At 32.5% G+C, this 24,850-nt stretch overlaps 1 protein-coding gene across 1 annotated transcript; it reads left to right on the forward strand.

Annotated features, from left to right (window-relative positions):
- Positions 1 to 21,978, forward strand: LOC143048097 (uncharacterized). Its single transcript, XM_076221547.1, has 13 exons — positions 1 to 287; positions 6,897 to 7,069; positions 7,903 to 8,010; positions 10,658 to 10,751; positions 11,964 to 12,013; positions 12,621 to 12,702; positions 13,191 to 13,276; positions 15,184 to 15,378; positions 17,729 to 17,821; positions 18,211 to 18,328; positions 19,685 to 19,821; positions 20,701 to 20,780; positions 21,028 to 21,978. The coding sequence occupies exons 1-13, from the start codon at positions 122 to 124 to the stop codon at positions 21,452 to 21,454; spliced, it is 1,809 nt and encodes a 602-aa protein (XP_076077662.1). The 5' UTR covers positions 1 to 121; the 3' UTR covers positions 21,455 to 21,978.
- The last annotated feature ends 2,872 nt before the right edge of the window (positions 21,979 to 24,850 follow it).

Here is a 24,850-nt window from a genome sequence, read left to right on the forward strand (position 1 = left end):
TCAAAGCAAGCGCAAAAACTACTATATATGAGTTTAAAACATGACAAATGGATGTTACTAAGGAAAAGTTAGAATACAACAATTGTTTTTCGACCAATACTTTTGAACGTTTAAAAAGAAAATGAATGACAAAAAAAGTACGGTAACTTTCAAAATTGACGAAACATCTGAAGATATATCAAGTCAAAACTCTGAGGATAAAGATGAGGAGTGTAAAAAGGTCATATATCCAGAGGAAATTTCATCAGATTTTGATACAGATTTGGATATAGTACCCCCCAAAAAAGGTAATATATAATATTAGTATTTTCTGTCCGTAAGGAATAAACATGGCCTAAAAGTATTCAATTGTATCAGTTTTTAAATAATAGGATAGGAAAGTTGTCCATTTGATGTTCAGCAACTAACAGATGAAGGTTCTGTTCATTATTTAAATAACAAATTTATGAGGATCCAAACAGTGTTATACATTAGTAAAAATGCTTAAATTTTAAGCTTAACAAAAGGATAAGTAGGCAGAAGCGACCAAGGGAAAACAGATTTTATCAAACAGGAAAAAGACAGTAACATGACCTGAAAAAAAAAAATAACGACAGATCACAAATACTATTGTTTATAAAAGTTATTATTTTGAAACTTAAATACCGAATTCATATAGTTTCTTAAATACGACCAACATAACTGAATGTATGCTCTGGATGTTTCTATTCGTTTTCCCATTTTTATTAGCTCACCTGGCCCAAAGGGCCAAGTGAACTTTTCTCATCAATTGGCGTCCGTCGTCCGTCGTCGTCGTTAACTTTTACAAAAATCTTCTCCTCTGAAATACTGGGCCAAATTTAACCAAACTTGGCCACAATCATCATTATGGTATCGAGTTTTAAAAATGTGTCTGGTGACCCGGCCAACCAACCAAGATGGCTGCAATGGCTAAAATAGAACATAGGGGTAAAATGTAGATTTTGGATTATAACTCGGAAACCAAAGCATTAAGAGCAAATCTGACAGGGATAAAATTGTTAACAAAGTCAAGATCTATTTGTCCTGAAATTTTCAGATGAATCGAACAACCGGTTGTTGGGTTGCTGCCCCTGAATTGGCAATTTTAAGGAAATTTTGCTGTTTTTGGTTATCATCTTGAATATTATTATATGTATAGATAGAGATAAACTGAAAACAGCAATAATGATTAACAAAGTAAGATCTACAAATAAGTCAACATGACTAAAATGGTCAGTTGACCCCTGAAGGAGTAATTGTCCTTTATAGTAATTTTTTATCAATTTTTCGTAAATTTTTGTAATCTTCTACGCACATCTTCTCCTCTGAAACTGATGGGCGAAATTGAACCAAACTTGTCCACAATCATTATAAGGGTATCTAGTTTAAAAAAAATAGTGTGCGGTGACCCAGCCAACAAACCAAGATGGTCGCCATTGCTAAAAATAGAAGATAGGGGTAAAATGTAGATGTTTGCTTATAACTCTTGAAACCAAAGCATTCAGAGCAAATCTGACAAGGGGTTAATTTGTTTATCAAGTCATTATCTATCTGCCCTAAAATTTACAGATGAATTGGACAACTGGTTGTTGGGTTGCTGCCCCTAATTGGTAATTTTTAAGGAAATTTTACCGTTTTTGGTTATTATCTCGAACACTATTATAGATACAGATAAACTGTAAATAGCAATAATGTTCATCAAAGTAAGATCTACAAATAAATCTACATGACCTAAATGGTCAGTTGACCCCTTAAGGTTGCATTTCTGTAAATATTGACAATGCAATTTCCCATAGAAACTCCTTTTACGGCTAAAACTGTAACACTTTTACTATGAATTTTTGAAAAAAGCTCAAAATATAGTGCTGTGTGGCATATTTTCAACGTTTATATGCCCTGAACTTGTCAGAGTTTAAACTAACACTAATTTTCTTAACTACCCCTACCTCGAATGAAAGGTTACCACAGATTTCAATATAAACAGTATGCACATGTTTATTTACTGGTAACATTCACAAGTTATGTCTCTGTGAGATGGAACACAGAGAGCATAACTGGGAACCAGTATGTAAACAAACTTAATTTTCAATGAATATTCAAGATCTCCCCAAAAGAGGCGTGTTTTGAGAAACAGCTGTATTCACAAAGTGCAACCTTAAGGACCTATTGCCCTTTATAGTCAATTTTTAACAATTTTCATTAATTTGGTAAATTTTTGTAAATTTTTACATAAAATATTTTCCTCTGTAACTAAAGGGCCAAGTTCATTATAGATAGAGAAAATTGTAAGTAGCAAGAATGTTCAGTAAAGTAAGATCTACAAACGCATCACCATCACCAAAACACAATTTTGTCATGAATCCATCTGTGTCCTTTGTTTAATATGCACATAGACCAAGATGAGCGACACAGGCTCTTAAGAGCCTCTAGTTTAAGGGCTCTAGCTCTTAAAAAATCAGTGTCGACTTACATGTATGTGATATTCACAAAATCAATATGGCTCGCCTCAAAATATTTAAAAGCAACGACACTAAAAACAGTATACAAGCGTTTTGTGCTGTGCATGTACTAATTTTGTGTCATAGACGGATACCCAATAATTTTTGTTTTACTATTATGGTGAACGTGTTACGATTGCCACCATGATTTGAATTCCGTTATGGGGTATCTACGTCACATATAACCACAAATATGTTATAAGTCGAAGTCATAGCTCCATGGTGTCCTCTTTCCGCGGTTGTTAAATCATGGAAAAGAAAATGCACACCTTTTCACAGCACATGAGTTCGCCTCAGCACTTGGTTTGTTTTTCTGTTTATTATGTATTTTAAGGGCTGTCGTGCGTCGTTAAGTCGTTGTTTTCTTTTAAGCGTGATGTTCCTGTTTTCTTCGACCTTTGCTTGTTTTATTTTTAACCACCCACCCTCCCACTAATTTTTGGTTTCGCACCCTTTGTATATATTTATATATATGGTTTACATTTTTCTTGTTATGATTTAAATGATATGTACGGAAAATTTAATGGAGAATGATAAAGTTCCGCTGACTAATTTTCGTTATCAGTTAACGTGCGTCTGGCGTACTGAATTACAATCCTGGTACCATTGATAACTATTTACACAACTGGGTCGATGCCACTGCTGGTGGACGTTTCGTCCCCTAAGGGTATCACCAGCCCAGTAGTCAACATTTCGGTGTTGACATTAATATCAATAATGTGGTCATTTTTATAAATCTCCCGTTACAAAACTTTCAATTTTTCGAAAAACTAAGAATTTTCTTATCCCAGGTATAGATTACCTTAGCCGTATTTGGCACAACTTCTTGGAATTTTGGATCCGCAATGGTCTTCAACTTTGTACATGTTTGGCTTTATACATATTTTGATATGAGCGTCACTGATGAGTCTTATAAAGACGAAACGCGCGTCTGGCGTACTAAATTACAATCCTGGTACCTTTGATAACTATTTACACCACTGGGTCGATGCCACTGCTGGTGAACGTTTCGTCCCCGAGGGTATCACCAGCCCAGTAGTCAACCTTTCGGTGTTGACATGAATATCAATAACGTGGTAATTTTTATAAATTTCCTGTTTACAAAACTTTCAATTTTTCGAAAAACTAAGAATTTTCTTATCCCAGGCATAGATTACCTTAGTCGTATGTGGCACAAATTTTTGGAATTTTTAATCTTCAATGCTCTTCAACTTTGTACATGTTTGGCTTTATATATATTTTGATATGAGCGCACTGATGAGTCTTATGTAGAAGAAACGTGCGTCTGGCGTACTAAATGACAATCCTGGTACCTTTGATAACTATGTACACCACTGGGTCGATGCCACTGCTGGTGAACATTTCGTCTCTGAGGGTATCACCAGCCCAGTAGTCAACATTTCGGTGTTGACATAAAGTTCAATAATGTGGTCATTTTTATAAATTTCCTGTTTACAAAACTTTCAATTTTTCGAAAAACTAAGGATTTTCTTATCCCAGGCATAGATTACCTTAGCCGTATTTGGCACAACTTTTTGGTATTTTGGATCCTCAATGCTCTTCAACTTTGTACATGTTTGGCTTTATACATATTTTGATATGAGCGTCATTGATGAGTCTTATGTAGACGAACCGCGCGTCTGGCGTACTAAATTACAATCCTGGCACCTTTGATAATTATTGATACGTTTTTCGTATGTTATCGTTGTCACAACTATTTACATTTTGTAAGCCCAAATGGATCCGTTGTTGATACACAATCGAGACAAAATAATACCTACACAGTAATAATTGGGACATGTTTTGAAAAAGTAAATGTCAGTTCAATTTAGACTGTTCGAAATCTAGATTTAATTCAGATCTAGTTTTATCGGGTATTATCAAGGCAAATCAAGTACAAATTATACGGTCATTTCAGTTGATTGAAATTGGCCATTCAACCTTTTCTTTGCCTGTAACCAATATTATACCAGAATAAATCAGCAGGCCGCAAATGTTGTATATGTTTCCAAGCTGAATCGACACTCCCGGGCTTGTGGTTCTTACCAGGTCTGACTTCTTTGACTTCGACGTTTTTGAAATAAGGGTTCTTATGATAGTATATAGTTATCACGATAGAACTATCGTCATATTCATATGTTTTTTCGGACGACATTATGATTGCTACTTACAAGAAAGCTTTTGAAGCAAGGGTTCTAAATAGAAATGACGTGTGCATGATTTGTTCATTATTATAAAACACTTTTATTTTTGAAATTCTTTATTTTCTATTTCCTCATCTTTACAATACGTAAATGCGTTGTGTTTTTTTTTTTTTTTTTTATATTAGAAGAATAATAATTATAGTGTTATTAACTGGTTGTTTCTGTATTGGCACTGGTATAGATTCAAGGTTTTTCTGTATTGGCCTCGAGACCCGTAGGGTCAATACAGAAACAGCCAGTTCATAACACTTTTATTAAATGATTATAAGTTAAAAACCGGAAGGGAACGTCCCGTATTAGTCTATGGGTCAATACGGCTTTCTCCCGCTTTTTTCTGTATTGGTCCTGTATTTTCCGTTCAAAACTTTAAGACGTTACAAAACATTGCACATCATTCAATCTGTTTATTTTATGATTTTAATTTTAAAAATATTATACAAATGTTTTTCTGCATGACGATACTTCCAAAGTTAAGTAATGGCTTAAGAAAATTGAAAACCGGAAGTGGACGTCCTGTATTAGCCCTAGGGAAAATAAGACTTTTTTTCCCGCTTTTTTCTGTAATGACTCTGTTTTTTTCCGTATTGGCCCTGTTCGAAGAGCAATATTAAATCTTGATTTATATCGACAGTGGAACGTTTTCAGTATTGCACATGCTGATTTATCCGTATAAAGGCGTATTTGCTCATATCATTTAATAAAATATAATAATGACTTGAACATAAGTGTCATTGCTTATATTACATAAGCCCCCCTCCTCCAATATAAACTTAATAGAATAGACTATTATTGACGCAACCTACATGTACAACATTAAAAACATATACTGACATATTGTGTTGTTATGGCCTATACAATTACAGGAAAAACTACATTATTTTTTACATAATTATTTATTTAATGAAACACTTGAGTCATTGATGCACATAGATAGGTTCATTTAATGAAACAATTTATTCTTTCACTCTTTTATGATACCATTAAATGCCAATCCAGTGCTGCTCATTACCTTTCCAGACAATGCAGTATGTTGTTGATATATACAGTTAAATTTTATTCGTTTGATGTGTTTGATGTGGTTGATCTTTTGATTTGGTCAACAATTAAGGGACTTTCCGTTTTGAATTTTCCTTGAAGTTCGATATTTTTGTTGTTTTTCTTTAAACTGAGCGAATATTCGGAACATCAACTGAACAGATCGTAATTGACTTTAAGCGAATTGCCTGAACAGTACTGCATTAACTGCAATGGATCAATTTTTGAAAGGATTAAAAGACCAAAAATGACTAAATAATTTATTGTTAAGTTTTTCAAGATCTCTTAAGATCAAAATTGGTTTACTATCGAAGACAATGGGTTTATGCAGAGTATTAATTTGCTCCTGTTTCTTATTCTAATGTTTAGAATGCTTAAAACGTATACTACTAGTATGTTTGTAAATAAGGAGATGTGATATGATTGCAAAAGAGATAAATATCCCCCAGAACATTATCACTTGTCATAACTTGGGCAACACAACGGGTGCTACATGTGGAGCAATGTTCACCCTTCGGGAGCACCTGAGATCACCACAATTTTTTGGTGGGGTTCATGTTGCTTTGTCTTTAGTTTTCTATGTTGTGTATTGTGTTCTATTATTTGTTTGTTTGTCTTTTTTCTTTTTAAGCCATGGCGTTGACAGTTTATTTTCGATCTATGAGTTTGTCTGTCACTCTGGTATGTTTCACCCCTCTTTTACTTCATACCAGATACCGGTAATGTAGATACAACTGGTTTCACAGATCAAAATAAGTTTACATGAAAACAAATACATTTGTTTTGAAATCAATCTGAAATACCGATACTATTGTATTTGCCGCAATGATATATAGCAGAAGGATGTGAACATTGTGATTGTAAAAATAAATGCCTTCTGTTGCATCGTCTTCATATTAAATACAGTTGTTAATCCGAGAAATAGACAGTTCACAAACTCTATACAACTAGTTAAGCATTAGTGTAGAATTTATGAACATATTTTGTTCAAAAATTGAGTTCTTACTTCAAATATGACATAATCTATTTTACTGCTTAACAGATAAAATGAAAATCACATTGCATGGGAACTTGCTCCAAGACAGAAACACCTTTACACAATTAATGATTAACTAAAATGAATGTTAACGTTAATACGAAATTGCATTTGTAATTTTAGAACAGAAAACAAATGCAGAAACTTGTATTCATATATATAAAACGGCTTGTTTCAATCTTGGAAATCATACTCCGCAGCAGAAGATAATAGATACTTTGGATAAACCAATGATGTCTTTATCTTCACGATCCATAGGACCAACAGCAATTAGACCACTGTGTTTGGCTTTAACAGTAAGTAAACTAGGATAGATAAGGTCAAGATCCTTAAAATGTTGTTGGGTCCTTAACCTTCTTCAACTTCGTAAATAAAGGCAAAAGCAGTATACCTCTATTCAAAGGTCTTAATTTGACCTTTTTTAAATATCTTTTGTGATTCGGATGTAGCTGATGAGTCTTTTACAATTGAACCTAATATCTATGATGAGTTTTTTTACTGGATGGCTGACACAAAGATTCAGCTTAACAACCTGACCACTGTATTGATGATATATACATGACCAATAGGAAATAAGTCAGTCAAGTACTGAACTACTAAAATGTCTTAGTTAAGACCCACAGGAACATACCTTCAACGAAATACTGACTTTTGACGGATGAGAGACAAGACTAAATTGTATCAAATAATGATCGAATTTAAATTCAAATAGAGAAACTAGTTCCATGGACGTGTCAAATATTTTAACATAAAATATTTAAAACATTCTATAAGATATATTGAAAAAAATCAAATCAGGGATGGAAAAATAAACATTTGCATAAACATTTCTTTACTTTATAATTTACAAAGTTATTTCCTACACATATTCTCCATTTTACGTCTTTTCGTATTCATTAAAAAATCGCTTATATAGCTTTTCAAGTTCTTCGTTTTGTGTTTTCATTTTTTTCATATATTAAACAAGCGTAACATCAACAAACCAAACCAGTGGAATTATCATTAAGTTTTCCTGTCAAAGTTCAATTTATTAAAGTCTTGGTCGCATTTTGATTATGATATTTTCAAGCAAACTCGTATGAAGCGACTTGTCACATATGATATATAGCTTAAATGACTTATGTTTTAGGAAAACATGAAAATAGAAACACTTAACCTGGATGCAGTTGACCTTCAGGATGAAGGATGCAAATATGTTTCCGAAATGTTATTGGAAAATTCTTCAATTTGTAGACTTGTAAGTTATGTATATCAATAATATAACCAAAATAAAGGCAAACATTAAAAGAAGGCATGTAACAGACACCTTCGTGATTAAATCCAGAATGCGGACAGCTATGACTGTTCTAATGTTACCAGCTCCTTTACCAAAGTAGACTTCATTAGTTATCTTTGATTACCAATTTAGATATAGCATCACTTACTTAGTTTCAAATTGAGTTTGTCATTACATCGATATGAAACGAGAGGCAGCCTGGTGATGATAATTACGAAGAAGTTTTTTGAACCAGCGCATGTATATATATTAAGTCCTATGTGAACGTTTTTATACGCCCGTCGTCTTTTAGACGGGACGTATTATGGTATACCGTTGTCCGTCCGTCCGTCGTCCACACTTCGGACAATAACTCAAAAACACTTTCACCAATTTCCATGAAACTTAAGTGAATTGTTTATATCTATTGACGTAAGCTCCCTTTCAATTTTTATAAATTTCAGATTTTAAGTTTTGGATTTATGGGGCTTTATTCATAAAAAAGGGGGATTTTCAACACTTCGGACAATAACTCAAAAAGGCTTTCACCAATGCCCATGAAACTTTGGTGAATTGTTTATATCTATTGATGTAAGCTCCCTTTCAATTTTTATAAATTTCAGATTTTATGTTTTGGATTTATGGGGCTTTATTCATGAAAAAAGGAGGATTTTCAACACTTCGGACAATAACTCAAAAAGGCTTTCACCAATGTCCATGAAACTTTGGTGAATTGTTTATATCTATTGATGTAAGCTCCCTTTCAATTTTTATAAATTTCAGATTTTAAGTTTTGGATATATGGGGCTTTATTCATAAAAAAAGGGGGATTTTCAACACTTCGGACAATAACTCAAAAAGGCTTTCACCAATGCCCATGAAACTTTGGTGAATTGTTTATATCTATTGATGTAAGCTCCCTTTCAATTTTTATAAATTTCAGATTTTATGTTTTGGATTTATGGGGCTTTATTCATGAAAAAAGGAGGATTTTCAACACTTCGGACAATAACTCAAAAAGGCTTTCACCAATGTCCATGAAACTTTGGTGAATTGTTTATATCTATTGATGTAAGCTCCCTTTCAATTTTTATAAATTTCAGATTTTAAGTTTTGGATATATGGGGCTTTATTCATAAAAAAAGGGGGATTTTCAACACTTCGGACAATAACTCAAAAAGGCTTTCACCAATGCCCATGAAACTTTGGTGAATTGTTTATATCTATTGATGTAAGCTCCCTTTCAATTTTTATAAATTTCAGATTTTATGTTTTGGATTTATGGGGCTTTATTCATGAAAAAAGGAGGATTTTCAACACTTCGGACAATAACTCAAAAAGGCTTTCACCAATGTCCATGAAACTTTGGTGAATTGTTTATATCTATTGATGTAAGCTCCCTTTCAATTTTTATAAATTTCAGATTTTAAGTTTTGGATATATGGGGCTTTATTCATAAAAAAAGGGGGATTTTCAACACTTCGGACAATAACTCAAAAAGGCTTTCACCAATGCCCATGAAACTTTGGTGAATTGTTTATATCTATTGATGTAAGCTCCCTTTCAATTTTTATAAATTTCAGATTTTATGTTTTGGATTTATGGGGCTTTATTCATGAAAAAAGGAGGATTTTCAACACTTCGGACAATAACTCAAAAAGGCTTTCACCAATGTCCATGAAACTTTGGTGAATTGTTTATATCTATTGATGTAAGCTCCCTTTCAATTTTTATAAATTTCAGATTTTAAGTTTTGATATATGGGGCTTTATTCATAAAAAAAGGGGGATTTTCAACACTTCGGACAATAACTCAAAAAGGCTTTCACCAATGTCCATGAAACTTTGGTGAATTTTTTATATCTATTGATGTAAGCTCCCTTTCAATTTTTATAAATTTCAGATTTTACATTTCCGTGTTATGAATTTTTATGCTTAAAAAAGGGGGGATTTTCCAATTTTGGGACAATAACTAACACTTTCACAAAATTTTATGCAACTTTGATAAATTGTTTATATCTATTGACATAAGCTCCCTTTCCATTTTTATAAATTTTAGATTTTACTTTTTCTTAAGTAATGAATTTTTATACTTAAAAAAGGGGGATTTTATGAAACTTTGGTGAATATATTAATGTAACATCCCTTTTGATTTGTATATATATTTCTAGTTGATCATATAAATTCATTTAAAGCATAAAAGACAAGTTAAAAGAGCAACGGGCGTATCATGTGCTAAAGCACAGCCCTTTATTACATGTTATTGAAATAAAATCCTATACGTGTTATAGACAAAAAATAATCATAGGCTGAATGTTGATCATAAGCATGATTGCTAGTTAACTTTCGACCTGATAACCAATCAAAACAGAAAGAATGTGGTGAGTGTAAACATTTTTCAATAATAAAGAGCATATAAAAAAGAAGATGTGGTATGATTGCCCATGAGATAACTATCCACAAAAGACCAAAATGACACAGAAATTAACAACTATAGGTCACCGTACGGCCTTCAACAATGAACATGTACGTATTTCATAATTTCTTTTATAAAATTAAGTACTATACCAAGTTTAGTAGATTACCTTTCATTTCAATAACGATGAAACTTTATTTGTTATTTTTTTCAGAATATTTCCAAAAATGGACTTGGTCCTACAGCAGCAAAATATTTATCGATTGCTATGATGCAATCACAGTTTCTCCAACAACTGAATTTATCAGGTAATAACATCGATTTGATAGATAAATGTTTTTTTCTTCACATTTATAAATTATTTGCGAGTGTTGAATAATACAATTTGTGAATTAGCTGTAATCTAAAGGATTATTAGATTATTAAAATCTGTTACACGGTGTCTTATGTAGACGAAACGCGCGTCTGTCGTACTAAATTATAATCCTGGTACTTTTGATAACTATTTACACCACTGGGTCGATGCCACTGCTGGTGGACGTTTCGTCCCCGAGGGTATCACCAGCCCAGTAGTCAGCACTTCGGTGTTGACATGAATATCAATAATGTGATCATTTTTATAAATTTCCTGATACAAAACTTTGAATTTTTCGAAAAACTAAGGATTTTCTTGTCCCAGGAATAGATTACCTTAGCCGTATTGGGCACAACTTTTTGGAATTTTGGATTATCTATGCTCTTCAACTTTGCATTGTTTGGCTTTATAACTATTTTGATATGAGCGTCACTGATGAGTCTTATGTAGACGAAACGCGCGTCTGGCGTACTAAATTATAATCCTGGTACTTTTGATAACTAATCACAACTGAAATACCGTTAAATTATTAGTTAAATGTTCTGAAACTGGGACGTTCTCAATATGTCACAAAGTGTTGTTGTACCATATCGAAAACATTACAAAATTGCTACACATTAAAACTGTACATTTCTATTTTCATCTGCGACAGATGATCAATCTATGACGTCCAGAAAATAACCTTCATTGCACTCTTTCAAAATATCCTGATATTTGAATCAAGCTCTTTTACATTATTTCGACTATAACATTAACAATTTAACTAAAATATGTTATTTATCAAGCATAAACTGAAAATGGAAATTGGGAATGTGTCACAGAGACAACCACCCAATCATAGAGCAGACAACAGCCGGAGGCCACCCATGTGTCTTATTTTTACAGTGTACTTTAGCAGTGTACTTTTATTGACAATTTATCTATTACAATATAGACAATATTTTATTAGCACAAACACATTTACATTAAATGGTTATGGCATACAAAATTAAGACAATAAACTGACAATAGTTAAATTGATTATAATTATATTAGAGTGACAGTGGTATTGTATGTATAAAAAGTTTTAGAAACGTCTGATACAGAGTACATAGGATAAAATTAAGTGTCATTAATTGAAATTACATAAGTTTTTTTTCTAGAAATATCATTTTTTTTATTGTAGAAAATAAGTTTGACTTTGAGGCCGCTCTTAGTTTATCAAGAGCTATTGCAGTAAGTTGAACATATTTAGGAACTCTCTTAATTAGTTATTTTATGTAAAACATTAACGTATGAGATTCTGTACGAATAAAAATAATACCTTTAAATTATCAATCAATTTAACTAAAAACAAATTTAAACAATAAACAAACAAAAAACCTTAAAAAAGAAAACCGAACACAATTATCAAAAGATGTGGTATACTTGACAATGAGACAAATCTCCAACAGAAACAAGACAACCTATAAGGTAAGAAACTATATAGTATTTTTCTTTGTTAAGTTAATATAATTTAAAGAATACTAGACAACTTTTTTAAATACTTAAAAAAAACACAAAAATCATTGCAATAACACTATTATGGAATTGCTCGTCGCTTTCAAAAGGCAAAGTTCTGTCCCTATCCAACATGCCATAATTTTAAAAATGGCAGTTTGAGGAATAAAGCTTCCTTTAAATCTTCCTCGACCACCTTTTTCTACTTTCTACTGATTGTTTATTTGATCTCGTCTTGAATATGCATACACTATTTGTCATTTGACTCGAAGTAAACAATATTCAATCAATCAATGGGAATATTTTACAGTGCTAAAACTTTATTTACATGTATTTATTTCAGAAGAATGATAGAATCTACAACATCGATTTAAGTAAGAATGGATTTTGTTCAAGAAGTGGAAACGTTTTAGGTTCTGCAATAGGTAAGTTTTTGTATGAACATTATAAGTATTTCATTAGATGGATATCAAAAATTGTATGTATGCCCCTGCTTATGTATAATTTTCAATCTTTATCATCGTTTACTGTAATTGTTGCGAATTTACATAAACAGGTTTATAATCAGAAATTAAACATAACATTTCAATTATTTGGATATGCAAATAAATTGATAGCAATCATACGCAGTAATTTTTCTTTTCTAATTATAAACTGATGAATTCTTATGATGTCCCAATATCTATTATTTTTTTCTTCTTCTAAATTTCTGACATTAATTGGTCATTGAAGCCGATAATTATAAAAACTCTTACAAGAGTTAGTTGCATAAGCACTTGTCTCAGTAATAAATAAATCTTATATACCTCAATATATATTAAGGTATACAGGAAAACTTTTTCTGTGTTTAGTTGTGTTCATTGGCATCTTGAGAAAATGCTCAATAAGATTTAGATATCATTTGTTTTCATAGCTGAAAATAAAAAGCTGGAAAAACTGAATCTGAGTTGGAATGAGATCAGAGGTAAAGGTGCCGTAGCAGTTTTTAAAGGAATTATGGTAAGCATTGTCTTTGAATATCTGTATCCAAACTGATGGTCATTCATTAATGAAGCATACTTTAAAATTTGCAAAGCTAAAAAGAAAACACGTTCATTATACCGGTTTTCTATATTGATTTTGTGATACAATTGGATCTTGTTTCGAATGTGACCTATATAAACGGACAAGAGCTAAGGCATAGCAGGCAATGTTTACACAGTCGATACCTACTCCTATCCCAATTAGGGGCAATATGATCTTTATTGGTACAGTTGTTGAGAATTGTATTCATGAAGTCGATCGAACGATATGTTATGTTTAAAATTTAACAGACAATTATAGATATGTACGACATAAGTCAATTATGCCAAAAATATTGACAGTAGAAAATGCAAATGGGGTTTCAAACCATCACCCGTTTCTTGTCCTGTAGATTTGTAAAAAGTCAAACTAGCGCAGTCTTAAATTTTATACACATTTCAAGAAATTTTTTTTACATTTTGTTTGCAGAAACACATGTTATTTTCACTTTTTAAAAATATAATTATACTGTGCTGTCGACTTTTATATAAAAAAAAACAGTATTGCGTTAAAAACAATATGTTGGCAGAGTTACCGGTGACCATTGGTCTTTTGTGATCTAAAATATCCTTGTTCCTGTTCTCCTTCGCATCGCCATTTAAAAAGATATTTGCAATCGACAATTCTACAATTCATCATTGATGTCTCTAACAAAGTATAATTTAAATCTCCTCATACAAAGCTCTGATTCCTTTCACGGATTTGGCTATACTTTTTGGAACTTTTGGATTATAGCTCTACATCTTTTATATAAGCTTTGGATTTTACATATTTTGGTCACGAGCATCACTGAAGAGACATGTTTTGTCGAAATGCGCATCTGGTGTAGAAAAATTGGTACCCTTAATGTTATTACTACCACTGGGTCGATGCCTCTGCTGGTGGACTGTTAGTCCCCGAGGGTATCACCAGCCCAGTAGCCAGTACTCCGGTACTGGCATGAAAATACGGATTTTTTGTGTTATTAAATTTGCTGTTCCAAAATGTTAAAAATTATTATAAATTAAGGAATGTATCTCCCTCATGCAAAGCTCTGATTTCTTTCACGGATTTGGCTATACTTTTTGTAACTTTTGGATTATAGCTCTACATCTTTTATATAAGCTTTGGATTTTACATAGGTCCAAAAAGTATAGCCAAATCCGTGAAAGGAATCAGAGCTTTGCATGAGGGAGATACATTACGTAATTTATAATAATTTCTATCATTTTGTAACATTTTAATAACACAAAAAATCCGTATTTTCAAGCCAGTACCGAAGTACTGGCTAGCTACTGGGCTGGTGATACCCTCGGGGACTTATAGTCCACCAGCAGAGGCATCGACCCAGTGATAGTAATAAACTAAGCTGACTCCATGCATGCATGGACGAAGGCAACTAACTAAATCTGTTGTGTAATTCAATGCAAGCATGGACTAAGCTAACGTTAGTTGCCTTCGTCCATGCAAGCATGGACTAAGTATGTTGTGTTAGTCCATGAAATCATGGACTTATTCAGCGTTAGTTGCCTTCGTCCATGCAAACATTGATTAAGCGTAATTCCGAGTTTTCAGGTTTACATAACACGAAAAGATTTAGCCATACTATCAAGTGTGTGCAATTTATTTCTTAAGATGAGTTATAATGCACTATATGTCTTTAAATCATAATGAATAGGTTGAATATGAAAAAATCAATTTTTAAGAAAAAAATGATAGTTACATCAAATTAAAAAAAAACTAACTACATTATGAAATTAAGCTATAAGAAGAAATGGAAGTTTTCTTAACTTGATGTTGATTTCCAGTTTTATTTAATACCTTGTTTTTATAGATTGTGCCTGTATAAGACATTTTGGTTGTAGGTAAATACATCCTTGAATTCCATAGATTTATCTTGGAATGGGTTAGGTTATGAAGGCACCTTATCGTTGTGTGAAGCATTGAAAAGAAACAGAACTCTTCAGACCCTCGACATTTCAAATAATAGAATTAACTGGAAAGCTGCTGAGATCCTTAGTAGAGCACTATCAAAGAACACTACTTTACAGGTTTTAAATGTACGATATGATTTTTTACATTTACTTGATTTATAGTGACGCATTATCAGTTTCTCTAATTATCTTACTGTTTGAAACATGCGTAAAATCAAGTAAGCAATATAACTGTCATATTCATGACATCAGATCATTTAAGCAAACACCTATTGTAAACCCTTTGGATATTGATACACCTCTATGGTTTATCCGACTGAATTCAACCAAGAACTTAAACATGTACTAAGCATGCGGCATTTAGGAATAAAAACAAATACTAATCTTGTCGGCTTCAAAATAGACTATTTGTCGGAACAGGTTGATATTTCATCCTGGTGACTCTATACTTTTTAGCTCACCTGGCCCGAAGGGCCAAGTGAGCTTTTCCCATCACTTGGCGTCCGTCGTCCGTCGTCGTCGTCCGTCGTCGTTAACTTTTACAAAAATCTTCTCCTCTGAAACTACTGGGCCAAATTAAACCAAACTTAACCACAATCATCATTGGGGTATCTAGTTTAAAAAATGTGTGGCGTGACCCGGCCAACCAACCAAGATGGCCGCCATGGCTAAAAATAGAACATAGGGGTAAAATGCATTTTTTGGCTTATAACTCAAAAACCAAAGCATTTAGAGCAAATCTGACATGGGGGTAAAATTGTTTATCAGGTCAAGATCTTTCTGTCCTCAAATTTTCAGATGAATCGGACAACCCGTTGTTGGGTTGCTGCCCCTGAATTGGTAATTTTAGAGATTTTTTACTGTTTTTGGTCATTATCTTGAATATTATTATAGATAGAGATAAACTGTAAACAGCAATAATGTTCAGCAAAGTTTGATTTAAAAATAAGTCAACATGACCAAAATGGTCAGTTGACCCCTTTAGGAGTTATTGACCTTTATAGTCAATTTTTAAACATTTTTCGTAAATCTTAGAAATCTTTTACAAAAATCTTCTCCTCTGAAACTACTGGGTCAAATTAATCCAAACTTGGCCACAATTCTCTTTGGGGTATCTAGTTTAAAAAATGTGTGGTGTGACCCGGCCAACCAACCAAGATGGCCGCCATGTTTAAAAATAGAACATAGGGGTAAAATGCAGTTTTTGGCTTATAACTCAAAAACCAAAGCATTTAGAGCAAATCTGACATGGGTTAAAAGTGTTTATCAGGTCAGGATCTATCTGTCCTGAAATTTTCAGATGAATCGGACAACTTGTTGTTGGGTTGCTGCCCCTGAATTGATATTTTTAAGGAAATTTTGCTGTTTTGGGTTATTATCTTGAATATTATTATAGATAGAGATAAACTGTAAACAGCAATAATGTTCAGCAAAGTTAGATTTACAAATAAGTCAACATGACCGAAATGGTCAGTTGACCCCTTTAGGAGTTATTGCCCTTTATAGTCAATTTTTAACCATTTTTCGTAAATCTTAGAAATCTTTTACAAAAATCTTCTCTGAAATTACTGGGCCAAATTAATCCAAACTTGGCCACAATCATCTTTGGGGTATCAAATTGAAAAAAATGTGTTCGGTGACCCGGCCATCCAACCAAAATGGCTGCCACGGCTAAAAATAGAACATAGGGGTAAAATAGCAAGATCTATCTGCCCTGATATTTTCACAAGGATCGTACAACCCGTTGTTAGGTTACTGCCCTGAGTTGGTAATTTTAAGGAAATTTTGCCGTTTTTTGTTATTATCTTGAACATTATTATAGATAGAGATAAACTGTAAACAGCAATAATGTTCAGCAAAATAAGATCTACAAATAACTTTCATGACCAAAATAGTCAATTGACCCCTTAAGGAGTTATTGCCCTTTATAGTTAATTTTTTGCATTTTTCATAAATTTTTGTAAATTTTTAGAAAATATTTTCCACTGAAATTACTGGGCCAAGTTCATTATAGATAGAGATAATTGTAGCAACAAGAATGTTCAGTAAAGTAAGATCTACAAACACATCACCATCACTAAAACACCATTTTGTCATGAATTTATCTGTGTCCATTGTTTATTATGCACATAGACCAAGGTGAGCGACACAGGCTCTTGAGAGCCTCTAGTTGAGCTAACTAGTTAAAATATTACTCACGTGCCGGTCAAATACAAATGTACTATTCTGTTATTCCAAAAAAAAGGTAAGTGTAAAAAAATATTATATGAAGATGAATGATTATAGATGTATAAAGATATTTGGATTTATTAATGGAATATCTCCAGAATTAAATGTAATTCGTTTTTTTTACCGTAGTATTTCCAATTTCCATAAAACTTCTCTTATCCGAAAAAGGGTAAGTCTACTTAATCTTTGTTGCCAACATTGGTGTTGCATTACACTTCGTATTTTAACATAGGGGTTTTGTTATTAGATAGGAAACAATCCAATAACCACAACAGGTGCGATGGACCTTGTCGAAGCTGCAGAAACAAAAACCAGCGTCTTGAAATCACTGGATCTGACGGTAAATTTTACTCTTCATTCTAATCAGAAAGATTTTATCTAGTTGAAAAAAACCTATGCAGCTATTTTTAGGGCTTTATTATTTGCCAGTCTGTAACTTTTACCCCTTAAATGAACATCCGCTTTATTGTTTATCGTTAAACACAGTCAGGTTTACTAGTGGTGCCGATGGTTTAATAGTTAATGCTTGCCTCAGGCGTAGGATTTCTTTGGATTGTTCAATATTTTGGATACTAGTGTTAACTTTCCAACCTTTCCGAAGTATAACATCCTACAATTACTTCTGTAAAAAGCAGATCATGTCAAATAAATAATTGAAAAGCTAGAGAGAATATGTATATATTATTTGACATTAAGTTATATAATAATACATTATTTATTTCTATATAGGATATACCTGTATTAAGTGAGACAACCCTTCTTGCATTTGTGATAAATAGACAAAGACCTTTCCAGTTTACACATGGAGATGTAGTCCATACACCAGACGTTCTTGGACAAAGATTTGGTATGTTACTGACTTTTGAAAGGAAACATCTGATACAAGATTCTGATATATACCATGTATATAATGCATATACAAAACTTATTTCGGACAAATTTTCATTTTAAGACAAGTTTTACGTTTAATCATTCTAGAAAAACATTCAAAATATAAAACGTATGGATAAGGATAAGATTTTTTTTTAAAGATACCTGTGCGTTTGGATAAACAGTGTAGAGTACTAGACTACATTGACCATCATAAGTTTTTAATTTTGAATAAAAGTCATATGAAAAGAAAGACCGGTGAAAAATAAGTTTTCCAATTCTTAAACCAATGCATACATATATCATCAACTTAGTCTTCTGTGTACGATATTATCATTTTTTTCGCTTACATTTCGTTTAATGGTCAATAAATATTACAATCGGTCAGTGTTGTTGTGAAAATATGGCAGGTAATTAATGGCCGTGTTTTGAAGCCGAAGTTTAAAGATTATCACCCGTGTGTAAACAATCAACACAGAAGCATTGATATTCAGGTAAGCACGTGTTTAACAGGTACAATAAGATATAGTTTATCTTGATGTCGGGCGATGTTTACGTGTAATTTTCCTTTCGCACTTGCGTATTGCGATCAACGAATTTTTATGAGAAAGATCATGCTGCATACGGAAAACTTGTCGGCGAATTGTTTGCTGGAAGCAAGCAATAAAAAAAAGTAAACTTCTTTTATATTTGGACAAATTTAGAATTTTCCTGAGAAAAAAGTATACATACATACGTTATATATTAAAAACTAACCATTTTGTTATTAAAAAACCATATGCATATTTTTTTTTTAAATTTGAAGTTTCATATGACTTAAGCATATATACGAAATTAAGAAAATATTATAATTCAAGGGGAGGTAGGTGTTAATTCCATAGATTTTTTTTAAGAATGTTGTGTGATAAAAAAATATATTAGAATTTAAAAGTTCAATTTGAAAAGATAGCTCTTATAATGTGATTCCAGGAAATAAAAGAAAAATTTGGATCAGTGGTCATGGTACTCATTTTCGTGCTCCAACACAGAATAGGTGAAATCATGATACATTCCTGTATAAAAAAAGTTATCACTCCTTAATTGACAATGTTGATAGATATAGACGCAAACAAAACATATTCTGTATTTGTAAGAAAATTATAAAATATAATAAACTCAATATTTTCTTCATTTAGTTGAAATACATTCTTCTCTCGAATTTGCCCATTTCATTTAAGATCTAGACCGATTATTTCCTCCTATTTCACAATCCAATTTGTTTGAAGAAACCCCACCTACCTTAAAACAACTTTAAGAATTGTTCTTCAAATATTACAGACAATTATTCTTACAGTTTTACAAGCAACAGCAATGCAGCGTTTACTGGCTTACATGAAACGTTTAGGAATAAGACCTGTGGAACTCCTCAGAGGATTTGATAAAAATGTACAATTTGACATTACAAAGGACGAATTCATCAAGCGTTTAAAGGTAGTTTTAAATCTTCAGTATAAAGAATTTATTATTTCCCTTTAAGTCGTATGAAACGAATGACTGGTGAAAAAATATTGTTTCTTGATTTCTTATACTAATGCATGTATATATCATAAACTTAGTCTTCTGTGCATATAATTTAATCATTTTTTACGCATCCATATCGTATAATCGTGATTTGTTTTTCTCTCAGTCTGTTATGATGTGAAAATATGACAGCTTATTAATTGTCGTGTTTTGAAGCCGTAGTTTACCGATTGTCCCCTTATAGTAAACAATCATAAAAAAACATGGATATTGAGCACGTGTATAGCATTTACAATAACCTAATAGTTTATTTCAATGACAGATCCATTCGTATAGCGATCACCTGATTTTTACGAGTAAGGTCACGGCGCTCAGTTCACTGCATACGGAAAACATATCCGTATTCAGCGAATTGTTAACTGGAAGCAAACATTTAAAAAAAAGTAAATTATTCTAAATTTGGACAAATTATAGAATTTACTTGAAAAAACAGTATTTATAAACAAGTTTTATAATAAAAACTAGCCATTTAATTGTAAAAAGCATATGTAGCATTCATTTTTTAATTTAAATTTTCCTATGACTTTAAAAAAGTAGACATATAAATTTAAGATGTTTTCGAGTCTTGTTTTCCTTCTACTCATATACACAATACCATAAAGAAAGAAAAAACCCTGATACTGTTTAATAACCAAACGCTTATATGGACATATATTTCTCAAACTGAATCACTAAAACAGGAATCCATCCATTTTTGTATACAACTTTTTACAATAAACAATTAAATTTTATTTTCGCCGTTGCTAATCAGCAATTTTTTTTTAACTAAATGTAACATTATATTTTTAGAAATGTGGTGTCCATTTGTTCAAGTTTGAGATGGATGCACTAGCAGACTCTATAGCTGTACATGGAAATATAAATTACAAGTATATATTAAACCAACATTACATTACAGTGAATTTTAGTATGACTTCAATGAATAGAGCCGATTTATTAAAAAAAACTACGGTTAATTTTACAAAATAGTTAACTGAATTTCCTTTTTTTATTACAAATGTATTCATATTGAAACAATTAAATGAATTATTTCGACAAATACTTGAATTGCATTGTAATCGAAGTCTCCTATGACAGTGGTAGAGGTCGACTAAATGTCTGAATTTTGTTTGTCAGGAAGCTTGTGGACGCAGTTAAGGAAGAAATATATGGCGAAAGAAGATTGAAGATCAAAGAAAGACAACAAATAAAAAAAGTCAAAGAACATCACAAACGAATATTAGATCTAAACCTACCAACAAAAGTTGTATCTACTGATGACGAAGAGCTTATTGTAATAACAAAACAACAAGGAGGCACACAAATAAAGAAACTACCATCGATTGCTTCTACAAGTTATCACAGTATCTTGTCGTCTGCTAGTAAAATTTCAATATCAAATAAGGAAGATGAAACATTATCTGCACGAGGTAAAAAGACAACTGGTATATCTTACAGTGCGCCGCTTGGTGGAACAGCAGAGAAAGCTAAAAATAGAAAGAAAAAACGACGCATAAAGAAACAACCTAACGTCAAGAGTTGGATGTCCAAAGCTGCAGTTTGATAATGAAAATGTACTTTAAATAGATACAGACATGTTATTATTTTTATAATAGATAATATGTTAGTTTGAACGTACAAAAGTTCTGTTTTAAAATAAACAAGCTAAGAGTTTCTTTTCAAAGATAAGAAAAAGATCACAGGATACCAGTCCAGTACCAAATGCAGTCCATAAATAAATCCACAATCTTTTAAATGGGATATTGTACCGAGATAGAAACGATGTAAAGGTGCTTAAAATTGTAGTATATATATTTAAACTGTCAACTCCTGTTAAATGTAAAGTAATATAATTGTCTGTGTTTCTATATTGGGTACAGAAGTACGTGATTTTGCAATTTTCTTTAAATTTAACAAGTTTATATATAGCAAATGTTAAATGGTTGCCATCGACACCAATTTACACCAATTTACATATTTTGTTTTAAGTTTCATTGCACAGTTACGTTGTCCCCGCAGATAAAGCCCCAAACAACATCGTTTTTGTGTGTAAAACTTGTGGCGAAAGAATAAACTATTAGTTTCTGATTAATGTTTTATTAATAATATAGATGTTACAACAATACAGTCCACATTGATACTGATTTAAAGTTCTAATTGTTTGTGTTCGGCCCACGTTTTCAAGGGAGATAATTTCTGTTCATTAAACAAACTTGCTAAAATAAGTATCACAAATTTCTGATAATAAATGTAAAGTTAAACTGAATTGAATTATTAATAGTCCATATAGAAAAATATTGTTCACAGAATGTCAGTTAATAAAATAACTCGCGTCCTTCGCGACACTCCCAAGGAACAGAAAGTATTTAACACAAATTAAAGTCAATGTTCACTATGAAGACGTCCACTCATGGATTTTCTGTTTTGCTTGTTTCGCAGCACGTCTCTGAGGTCTAGTAAATGTGGTTTGCGTCTCACACTTTGAGTTTTGTTCAACATTATTAACATTGTCAGTTTGTTCAACATTGTTATCATGACATTCCAAAGGATATAAGAAGTTCAAAGTTCTGTTTAATGTTTTCTTCGATGGCAATAATACCTTTGCTGATCTACATTGTTCGTCACTACTTTTGGATAAGTTTATGATTTTACCAATTTTCCACATTCCTCTCGGAAGATTGTCCTTGATCAAAACAATGTCACCAATCTGTGGATACTGATTTGAGCGCACTCTTTTCTCTTTAAGTTTCACGGTTGTTCTTTCACGAATGCTGAGCAGATAATCATCACGCCACACTTTCCAGAATCTGTTTAAATGTTTTTGACCTTTTTTTCAAATTTCCAAAAGATTATCAGTTGAACTAAAGTGTGGTTTATATTCTGGATCTTCATCATTATCGGTTCGCTCTGGTATTCCGGTGTGTTTATTTAGAGTGAGGAAACAAGACGGTGTTAACACAATATCAGAGTCAATATCCTCACCAATGTATGCTAATGGTCTACTATTTACCACGGCTTCAACTTCTGTTAAAAGTGTTCGTAATTGTTCAACGCTCAAACAAACCTTTCCTATGGTTTTTCGCAATGAACGCTTTGCAAGTCCAACTAGTCTCTCGTAAAAACCACCCATCCAAGGGGCTAATTCTACTATGAATTTCCAACTTATGCCCTTGTTAGACACATAGTTTTGAATGTCCGAATCATAAAGAACCTTTTTCCATTCCTGTTGTACTACATTACTTGCAGCTTTAAACTGTAGAGCATTATCTGAAATAATTTGTATTGGGGTTCCACAACGGGCAACAAATCTTCGGAATCCAAGTAAAAATTGATCGATAGTCATATCAAGCATCAGTTCCGGATGAATTGAACGCACAACTAAGCAGGTGTATAAACAGACCAATACTTTTTCAGATCCATTCACAGTTTTTACATAAAGTGGACCAAAGTAGTCTATTCCGGTGTACGTGTACGGACTTGATTCAGTTACTCTGTTCTTGGGGAGTGGAGGGATGAGCGGCATCTTATACGGCCCTCCTTCATAACGGATGCAGTTTCCACAAGTTCGTAAAACATGTCGGACTGTTGATCTACCTTGCGGAATCCAATATTTTTGTCTTATTTGTGATAACGTTTGAGCAACTCCAACATGTAACAAGTTCCTATGGTAGCTGTAAATCAGAAGTTTTGTAAATGCTTCTTTCTTTGGTAGCAAGATAATCGTTTTGCGTTTTCGGAAATGTCTGCCTGTTCAATTCTACCTACACATCGAATTAATCCGTTGTTGTCTATTGTAAGACCCAATTGACGTATAATATTACTTGACTTGTTTTTAGTTATATCATGAATCTCCTTTGCAAAATGTTTCCTTTGAATGTGAACAATCCACATGAATTTTGCATCTTCAATTTCCTTTGCCGTAAGCGGTCCAGAAATAGTGCCCTTTTTTAGTTTTTTTAATAAATCTTTGTACCCAAGCAGTTATTCTCAATAGTCTAATCAAACTAGAAAAGTTTTCGCATTTCATACCATACGGTGATTCTAATTTACGATCGCAATTAACTCCTGAAGGGGGCTCCCCAACAAGAAGTTCGGTCTGTTGGTAACTAGTGTTTGGTTTAATTTCTGATTTATAAAGATTAACATTTTCAGTTGTCAAATTATAAGACCAAGTTGGCCATTGATCGTTGGAAAACAGGAGCCAAGACGGTCCTTTCCACCATAGATTGTTCGATTTAATTTCACTGAAATGTGTTCCACGGCTTGCAATGTCAGCTGGATTTATATCGGTTGATACATAACGAATTTCGGTATCAGTGCATTTTCTGATTTTTTTTAAACGATTTTCGACAAATGTTGACATTTGTTTTTTCGACGCTATCCAATGAATGACACATTGCGAATCTGTCCATAAAACTTTCTTCTCTACAGTGATCTTGAGATTGCTTTCAATAAATGCTAAGCATCTTATTCCAATGATGACGACAAGAAGTTCTAATCTCGGTATGCTGACTTTCTTAATTGGAGCAAGGCGGGTTTTGAAATAAATCAAGTCGACTCGGCATGATTCATCTGTTTCATGACGCAAATAAATTGCACAAGCATAAGCCTTTGTTGATGCATCACAAAAACAAAGTAACTGATATGAACACTTGCCATCTAATCCTATGTACCTATCAAAGGTATGGGTTTGTATTTGTTTAATGTCAAATGCAATTTCTTTCCATAAGTCGCAGTCATTTTCGGATAACTTAAAATCCCATTCAACTTTTTTACTCCATAATGTTTGTAATAATAATTTTCCTAGCAAAGTAGCTGGTGAAAAGAATCCTTACGGATCAAATATTGATGCAATTGATTGCAAAATTTCTCTCTTCGTACTTGACAATTCTAAAGTTTCTAATTTGGGTCCAGACATTGAAAGTTTATCATCTTTGATAGTCCAATTAATGCCAAGTAC

This window comes from Mytilus galloprovincialis, chromosome 10 (assembly GCF_965363235.1).
Source record: "Mytilus galloprovincialis chromosome 10, xbMytGall1.hap1.1, whole genome shotgun sequence".
Classification (NCBI taxonomy): Eukaryota; Metazoa; Mollusca; class Bivalvia; order Mytilida; family Mytilidae; genus Mytilus; species Mytilus galloprovincialis.

Coding starts and splice junctions, on each gene's coding strand:
- LOC143048097 (XM_076221547.1), top strand. CDS start 122: ATGAATGACAAAAAAAGTACGGTAACTTTCAAAATTGACGAAACATCT. Junction 288..6,896: donor TATAGTACCCCCCAAAAAAG/GTAATATATAAT, acceptor TTGTAATTTTAG/AACAGAAAACAAATGCAGAA. Junction 15,379..17,728: donor CTACTTTACAGGTTTTAAAT/GTACGATATGAT, acceptor TTTTGTTATTAG/ATAGGAAACAATCCAATAAC.